Below are 8,960 nucleotides of genomic sequence, written 5' to 3'. Positions count from 1 at the left end.
CTGACTATATTATATAATATTAAATATATCATTAATTATCATTGGTTTGATCATGATTAGACCAATGAATCATGAAATAGTATCTTAACCAATTCAAACACTCAATAACCAGTTCAGTTTTCTAAACATTGATTTCTTTCTGCCATACACTATTTGATTATTAGATTCAGAAAATATAAAGAAATCGTAAAATAATGTACTACTAAGTATCATTAGTAAGATTATTTTTAACTTTTAAGAAAAATAATTTTAAATTTAAAAGATTGAGAAATTGATAAAAAAAAACATGTACGAGAAGAGGAACACAAACATGTACGAGATATGACGGCAACAAGGATAACAACAAAAGCACGACGGCGCTAGCACAACAGCATGATGACGATGGCGCTAGCAAGAACGATTGCGATCGGAGGTATTGCGTTTGAGAGTTCGTGTGCTCATCGAGGTCTTGGTCAATGGTCATGGGCACGGCGATGGTTGGTGCGACGGTGGCTAGCGCAACAGTAGTTGGTGCTGTGGTGACTGGCTGGACATGGAAGGTTGGAAGTGGGAAAGGGGCTAGCAATTCAGATGTGAGTGAGACATGAAAATTAGGGAGTAAGAGGTTCTGATGAAATAACATGCGCACAAGGGAGAGGAAGCGTTTTTATTTTTTAAGATTTTTCAAACCCTTTCCTTGTTAGTGTGTAATCGTGGGCTTATTTTACTCTTAGCTAATTATGCCCACAATTTTTTTTTAGTAAGCTACGTTAGTTTAGTCGTAGGCTTATGTATAAATCATTTTAAATAAACCATGGTTATTTAATTGTGACTTAATGTACTCATATTTAAAAAAGTGTGGTCTATTTTGCATCATACTTATAACTGTGGCATAATATAAATAGTCCACGCTTCTTGGCCACTCGTAAAAAATTGTGGCATTTTTAACCTTCTAGCCACAAGTTTTGAACCGTAGAAATAAAAGTGTGGTCTAAAGCTAAAAATATTGTAGTGCTTCTCTAGTCATATGACACCCAAGTTTGGTGCACTGTGAGGAGTCTTTGTTGAGTTTGATGTCTTCTATCAACTGCTTCTCTTCGGTCGTTTTTGGCCTCAACTAGGCTTTTGTTTAGAAAGTTGCATGCTACCAACTGTGCTTTAGGTTCTATCACCTTCTTTGCCTTGCCGATCCCAAAGCTAGATGCATAGCACCCTTGGTGTTATCTAATCTGCTTAGACTAAGATGATTTTGTCATTGTCTCCCGAAAACTTCATCGTTAGATGCAATGTTGAGATGATGGCTTCGAGTTCACTAAGAGAAGATCATCCAATGAGCACATTGTATGAGGTGTGACTAAGAATTTGTAGTTTAATATTTTTCTATTCTTCTTAGCTCAATTGACATCTCTTTTACCCTTATTTTCTCACCTTAACTCGATTTTGGTCTTAGGCAAATGATTGAGCTTAATTGAGAATTGTAGCTAATTTTCAAATTTTATGCTTACTTGACGTATCTGCCTTGTGCAGGTCCTAGAGGACACTACAAAACTCCAAATGGAATGTGCAAGTAGTCCCTGGAAATTTTAAAAAAAAAAGATCTTCAATTTTGTCAGATATAAGCTTTGGCCATTTTTGTCATTTCGAGGGTCAAATTGAGTTTTCAAGTCACTTGAATAATTGGGCTACAAGTTTGAGCTTTATTTTGTGTAATTAGTTTAATTAGGTAGATTAGATGGGCCTAATCAAAGCCCATCACTTCTTTCTGAGTAGTCACTCTATATATTAGTGGAAGTTAGTTAGTTAGTTACTTTATTTTGTAAAAAGCAAAATTAGTTACTTGTTGTGCAAGCTTTCTCTTTTCTCTCTTTTTTTCTCTTTTCCTCTCTTTTCTCTCTTTTTCTCTCAACTATTCTTCCTTCTTCTTCCTCTTTTCACTTATGTTCTTCCATTTTCTTGTACAAAATTTTGTGACTTTTCCATTGGTGATGATCATGGAGGGCTAAACAATTAATCAATCCAAGGATCCACTCCAAGCAAGGCTGAATTTGAGTTTTGGTTTAATATCTTCGATCTTTGTGAATGTTCATCTTTCTCTTCAATCTTATTTTCGAAATTTCCTAATTTTGAAATTTAATCACAAATTTTTTGGATGATTTTCCAACCAAATATGCAATCTCAAACAATTTAGGAGTTGATTCGATTGAATTTTCTCTAATGCATTTGACTGAACTTTCACACCCAACATCATTTGTAATAATTGTGATAATTCAATTTGCATTACTTTGGTGAATTGGATTGATATCAAACTTGATTTGTGTTTTGTTTTTTATTTGTTCTGTTTCTTCAACTCTGTTTTTGTATTTTCGCATTCCTTAATAGTCGCCTACAAACTGTTTGATGAAATTCCCCCCTTGTTGTTTATAAGTGAATGAACTTATGAACCAAATTGAATCATATTTCTAAGTTCGACCTAGGTTAATTTTGTACTGCAGATCCTAGTTTTATTTGTTTTGGGAATGATTCAACATTCATTATCAAGGTGTGTGCGTCAATCAATAGGTATTTGATCATGATGGACTTTGAACCCCTCTCGCTGCAAAAAGTAGTTAGCTGGTGAACGTATTCGATGGTGTTTGCATACTCTCCAACGAATCCTATAAGTTGTTTTGAGAATGGCTCTATTTGGCTCTCAGGTATGCCCAGTTGCTTGTAGGCTGACCAGTACAAGATGTATTTCTGATGAGGACATAACCAAGGGCAAGGATCATGAAGCACTTGAAGGGCCCATGACCAGAGGCAGACTTAAACAAGCCCAACACGTCATAGAGACAAGGCTGGTCATTTGTATAGCTGACATTAATGATGATTGAAGGCCCAAATGAAGAAAGATGAAGGCCCAGAGGCACTACCAAGACTACTAATTGTTGTTGAAGGCCCAAACTAACTTGAAGGCCCAAGTTAAATAAGTTTTTAGTTATAATTTATTTTTATTATAATTTTGGCCCAAACTGTTTAGAAGGCCCATTTCTATTTTTATCTTTTTGTTCAAATACACTATAAGTATTTGTTTTTGTTTTCAATAAAGGGACTTTTGGCATTTGGTAAAATTTGGTGAGAGATTCTCTTTGGGTTCCTTGTTGAACCAATTATCAGACTTATCAAGGTAATCCTTGTGGCGTCTATCCTGACTTATCTTCCTTCACTGGAAGTGGCGTCATCCAAAACTCCATAGCCTGTATCAAACGATCCGCTCCTACTCAGGTTCACATCATCTGGTATCAGAGCTTCGGCTCTTGATACAGGTTCTATCCTATCCTATCCTTTTTTTTTTACTTTTTTTGGTAATTTGTCCTTGTTTCGCTCTTGTTTGCGTCTTGTTGCGTTCTTGTTTGTGTCTTTGTTTCGTTCTTGTTCTTGTTTGTTCTTGTCACGTTTTTTTTTTGTTCTTGTTCTTGTTTCTTGTGTCTTGTGTCTTTCAGACTTTGTGTAAAAAAAAAAAAGAATCTGTTTGAGTTCTTGTTTCCTGTTTCTTTTTCTTATGCCTATCATATTGTATTTTGTCTTCTGTTTATAACTTTTGTTTCAGCCTATTCAAATTCTGTTTGGGGTAAAAATTGCCTAATTACCAAATTGCTAAATGGTCAAGTTTGTCTAATGATGATTGCCTATTGAACGAATTCTAATAGTTGGACGTCAGAAAAAAAAAACAGAACGAAAAAAAGAAAAAAAAAAGAAATAGAGAAAGAAAGAAAGAAAGAAAGAAAAGGAAACAGTTGCCAAAAAAAAGTTTGGAAGATATTTGGGTGTTTGATCTTTGAACACAAATTTAAGGCAGTTAGAGGCGTTTTTTGGGAAAATTGTGGGGCGTTTTGACATATAGTGGGCCTCAAACGAACAACCGTAGCAAAAGTTATGAGCATTTGAAGTTTACTTGTCATATCTGTTGTCATATCTGTTATCCTATCTAATATCTTATCTGTTATCCTATCTAATATCTTATCTGTTATCCTACCTAATATCTTATCTGTTATCCTACCTAATATCTTATCTGTTATCCTATCTAATATCTTATTTGTTACCCAAATTAAAGCTCATCTGTTATCCAAATCCAATCTAATATATTATTATCCAAATCAAGTCGAAGTTGTTATCCCAAATCAAATCTGTTTGCGATCATTATATTGTCTTTCCTTTTATTTTATATTACCTTGTGTGTCTAATTTGGTACATCCAGGAACTTAAGAGGAAACATGAGTGGTAAAAGGCAAGAGGGAATACATTACACAAAAGCCTATTGAGAGCATCAAACACGAGTGTACTACCATCTAAGAGTTAAACACGTGAGTAGAGTGCTGTGAGGTCCTGAAACCTTAATAATTTTTATTGCACACTTTTTTTTTCCTGTTGAATTATGGCTGGAGCAGGTGGTGGTGGTGACGAGTATCATCAGTTGGACGGAGCTCAACGTCTGTTACTGGATGCGATGAATGCACAGATGCAACGTTTGCTGGACCGTACCAATGAGGAGGTCTATGGATGACTAGAAGCTTTGGAGAACCAAGCCAATCAAAATGCTAGACAAAATATAGACGGGAATAGAGGTAACAATGGCGGTAATGACGGACCGAGGCAGAACCGGGTTGAGGGAGTAAAGCTCAATGTTCCTCCCTTCAAAGGTAGAAGTGATCCAGATGCCTACCTGGACTGGGAAATGAAGACTGAGCACGTATTTACCTGCAATGACTACACTGATGCGGAGAAAGTCAAGCTAGCAGCAGCTGAATTCTCCGACTATGCCCTTGTTTGGTGGCATAAATACTCGAGAGAAATGTTGAGAGAGGAACGACGAGAGGTAGATACATGGACTGAGATGAAAAGGGTGATGAGAAAAAGGTATGTGCCCACTAGCTATAACAGAACCATGCAACAGAAACTTCAAGGGCTGTCCCAAGGGAATTTAACCGTGCAAGAATATTATAAAGAGATGGAAATGGCGTTAGTGAGGGCCAACATCGAAGAGGACTCCGAAGACACAATGGCTTGTTTCCTGAATGGTCTAAACCCTGAAATCAGAGATGTTGTTGAATTACAGGAGTATGTGGTGTTGGATGACTTGTTACATAGGGCGCTCCGGGTTGAACAGCAAATTAAAAGAAAAAGTGCAACAAGGAGGAACTCACCCAATACTTACAACCAAAACTGGGCCAATAGATCCAAGAAGGAGGGAGGTAATTCGTTCCAACCTGCAGCCACATCCCCGCATGGAAAGTCAGCAGCGTCCAGTGTAGGTGGAAGCAAACATAACACCTCCACTTCCTCATCCAATACTGGAACCAGAAACATAAAATGTTTCAAGTGCTTAGGTAGAGGACATATTGCTTCTGAATGTCCGACCAGGAGGACCATGATCATGAAGGCTGATGCAGAAATCACTAGTGAGTCTGAGGGTTTTGACATATAGTGGGCCTCAAACGGACAACCGTAGCAAAAGTTATGAGCATTTGAAGTTTACTTGTCCTATCTGTTGTCATATCTGTTGTCCTATCTAATATCTTATCTGTTATCCTATCTAATATCTTATCTGTTATGCTATCTAATATCTTATATGTCATCCTACCTAATATCTTATCTGTTATCCTATCTAATATCTTATTTGTTACCATATCTGTTACCCAAATTAAAGCTCATCTGTTATCCAAATCCAATCTAATATATTATTATCCAAATCAAGTCGAAGTTGTTATCCCAAATCAAATCTGTTTGTGATCATTATATTGTCTTTCCTTTTATCTGTTATCCTACCTAATATCTTATCTGTTATCCTACCTAATATCTTATAAGTTATCCTATCTAATATCTTATTTGTTATCATATCTGTTACCCAATTTAAAGCTCATATGTTATCCAAATCCAATCTAAAATATTATTATCCAAATCAAGTCCAAGTTGTTATCCCAAATCAAATCTATTTGTGATCATTATATTGTCTTTCCTTTTATTTTATATTACCTAGTGTGTCTAATTTGGTCCATCCAGGAACTTAAGAGGAAACATGAGTGGTAAAAGGCAAGAGGGAATACATTACACAAAAAGCCTATTGAGAGCATCAAACACAAGTGTACTACCATCTAAGAGTTAAACACGTGAGTAGAGTGTTGTGAGGTCCTGAAACCTTAATAATTTTTATTACACACTTTTTTTTCCTGTTGAATTATGGCCGGAGCAGGTGGTGGTGGTGACGAGTATCATCAGTTGGACGGAGCTCAACGTCTGTTACTGGATGCGATGAATGCACAGATGCAACGTTTGCTGGACCGTACCAATGAGGAGGTCTATGGACGACTAGAAGCTTTGGAGAACCAATCCAATCAGAATGCTAGACGAAATATAGGCGGGAATAGAGGTAACAATAGAGGTAATGACGGACCGAGGCAGAACCGGGTTGAGGGAGTAAAGCTCAATGTTCCTCCCTTCAAAGGTAGAAGTGATCCAGATGCCTACCTGGACTGGGAAATGAAGACTGAGCACGTATTTACCTGCAATGACTACACTGATGCGGAGAAAGTCAAGCTAGCAGCAGCTGAATTCTCCGACTATGCCCTTGTTTGGTGGCATAAATACCAGATAGAAATGTTGAAAGAGGAACGACGAGAGGTAGATACATGGACTGAGATGAAAAAGGTGATGAGAAAAAGGTATGTGCCCACTAGCTATAACAGAACAATGCGACAAAAACTCCAAGGGCTGTCCCAAGGGAATTTAACCGTGGAAGTATATTATAAAGAGATGGAAATGGCGTTAGTGAGGGCCAACATCGAGGAGGACTCCGAAGACACAATGGCTCATTTCCTGAATGGTCTAAACCCTGAAATCAGAGATGTTGTTGAATTACAGGAGTATGTGGTTTTGGATGACTTGTTACATAGGGCGCTCCGGGTTGAACAGCAAATTAAAAGAAAAAGTGCAACAAGGAGGAACTCACCCAATACTTACAACCAAAACTGGGCCAACAGATCCAAGAAGGAGGGAGGTAATTCATTCCGACCAGCAGCTACATCCCCGCATGGAAAGTCAGCAGTGTCCAGTGTAGGTGGAAGCAAACATAATACCTCCACTTCCTCATCCAATACTGGAACCAGAAACATAAAATGTTTCAAGTGCTTAGGCAGAGGACACATTGCTTTTGAATGTCCAACCAGGAGGACCATGATCGTGAAGGCTGATGGAGAAATCACTAGTGAGTCTGAAATCAGTGAAGAAGAAGTGGAAGAAGAAGAGTATGAGGAGGAAGCTATGCAGGGTGATATGTTGATGGTGAGAAGGCTGTTGGGAAATCAAATGTAGCCACTACATGACAATCAAAGAGAACATATTTTCCACACCAGGTGTGGAATTAATGGTAAGTTGTGCTCTTTAATTGTTGATGGAGGAAGCTGCACCAATGTTGCAAGTTCCACATTAGTGACCAAACTGAATTTGGAAACTAAGCCCCATCCTAGACCTTACAAACTTCAGTGGCTTAGTGAAGATGAAGAGGTAAAAGTGACTCAACAGGTTGAGGTGTGTCTCACCATTGGGAGATATAATGACAAGGTGTTGTGTGATGTGGTCCCAATGGAAGTGACCCATGTGCTGTTAGGAAGACCGTGGCAGTATGATACCAAGGCAGTGCATGATGGCTTCACCAACAAAATCTCTTTCAAGCAAGCTGACAAGAAGATTGTTCTCCAACCGTTATCTCCTCAAGAGGTTTGTGAGGATCAGATAAAAATGAGAGAAAAGAAAAAGAGTGAGACACTTGAGAGGAAAAAGAGTGAGACACTTGAGAGGAAAAAGAGTGAGACATTTGAGAAGGAAAATAGAGGAAAGAAAAAGAGTGAAACACTTGAGAGGGAAAAGAGAGAAAACAAAAAGAGTGAAACACTTGAGGGCAAACAACTTTATTTAGCAACAAAAAGGGAGGTAAGGAGGGTGTTTTGTGCGAGACAACCCCTCTATTTATTGTTTTCTCAACGTCAGATGTTGCATGCTAACCCAATTGATGAATTTAAATTGCCTTCTAGTATTCAGTCTCTTCTGCAGGATTTTGATGATGTGTTTCCAGCAAGTGTACCAGATGGTTTGCAACATTGAGGGAAATTGAGCATCACATTGATCTCATTCCAGGAGCGTCCTTGCCCAATCAGCCAGCTTATAGGAGCAACCCACAAGAAACTAAGGAGATCGAAAGGCAAGTGTCCGAACTCCTGAGCAAAGGTTGAGTGAGAGATAGTATGAGTCCGTGCGCTGTACCTGACATTCTAGTACCCAAGAAGGACGGCTCATGGAGGATGTGTTCTGATTGTAGAGCCATAAACAACATCACCATCAAGTATAGGCACCCAATCCCCAGGTTAGATGATCTTCTTGATGAACTGTATGGTGCATGTGTGTTTTCTAAAATTGATTTGAAAAGTGGCTATAATCAGATTAGAATCAGAGAGGGAGATGAATGGAAAACTGCCTTTAAAACAAAATATAGTTTGTATGAGTGGATGGTTATGCCATTTGGTTTGACTAATGCACCTAGTACTTTCATGAGATTGATGAACCATGTTTTAAGGGAATTTATTGGGAAATTTGTGGTGGTGTACTTTGATGATATTCTTATCTATAGCACTAGTCTTGATTTGCATGTTCAACATTTGCAATTTGTTTTAAGTGTGCTTAGGAAAGAAAAATTGTATGCCAACCTAGAAAAGTGCTCCTTTTGTACTGATCATGTGGTGTTTCTGGGTTTTGTTGTTAGTGTGGAGGGAGTACGGGTGGATGCGAAAAAGGTTAAGGCCATCCAAGAATGGCCAACACCTAAAACCCTTAGTAAGGTGAGGGGATTTCATGGTTTAGCAAGTTTCTATAGGAGATTTGTTAAGGATTTTAGTACATTGGTTGCACCTCTAACTGAAGTTGTTAAGAAGAATGTGGGTTTCAAATGGGGTAAG

General features: G+C 38.1%; 2 protein-coding genes across 2 annotated transcripts; both read left to right on the top strand.

Annotated features, from left to right (window-relative positions):
- The first annotated feature begins 473 nt into the window (after positions 1-473).
- Positions 474-5,440, top strand: LOC113000987 (uncharacterized). The gene is made up of 3 exons (XM_026127644.1): positions 474-576; positions 4,404-4,507; positions 4,613-5,440. The coding sequence occupies exons 1-3, from the start codon at positions 474-476 to the stop codon at positions 5,438-5,440; spliced, it is 1,035 nt and encodes a 344-aa protein (XP_025983429.1).
- Positions 5,441-6,192: 752 nt separating this feature from the next.
- LOC102669077 (uncharacterized) lies at positions 6,193-8,112 on the top strand. The gene is made up of 3 exons (XM_006577438.1): positions 6,193-7,293; positions 7,495-7,728; positions 8,062-8,112. Exons 1-3 carry the CDS (start codon positions 6,193-6,195, stop codon positions 8,110-8,112), a joined length of 1,386 nt encoding a protein of 461 aa, XP_006577501.1.
- Positions 8,113-8,960: the final 848 nt, after the last annotated feature.

The sequence above is a fragment of the Glycine max genome, unplaced genomic scaffold, assembly GCF_000004515.6.
Source record: "Glycine max cultivar Williams 82 unplaced genomic scaffold, Glycine_max_v4.0 scaffold_35, whole genome shotgun sequence".
In the NCBI taxonomy this organism is placed as follows: Eukaryota; Viridiplantae; Streptophyta; class Magnoliopsida; order Fabales; family Fabaceae; genus Glycine; species Glycine max.
Note: the sequence above shows the minus strand (reverse complement) of the source record. Positions and strands in the feature narration are given on the sequence as shown.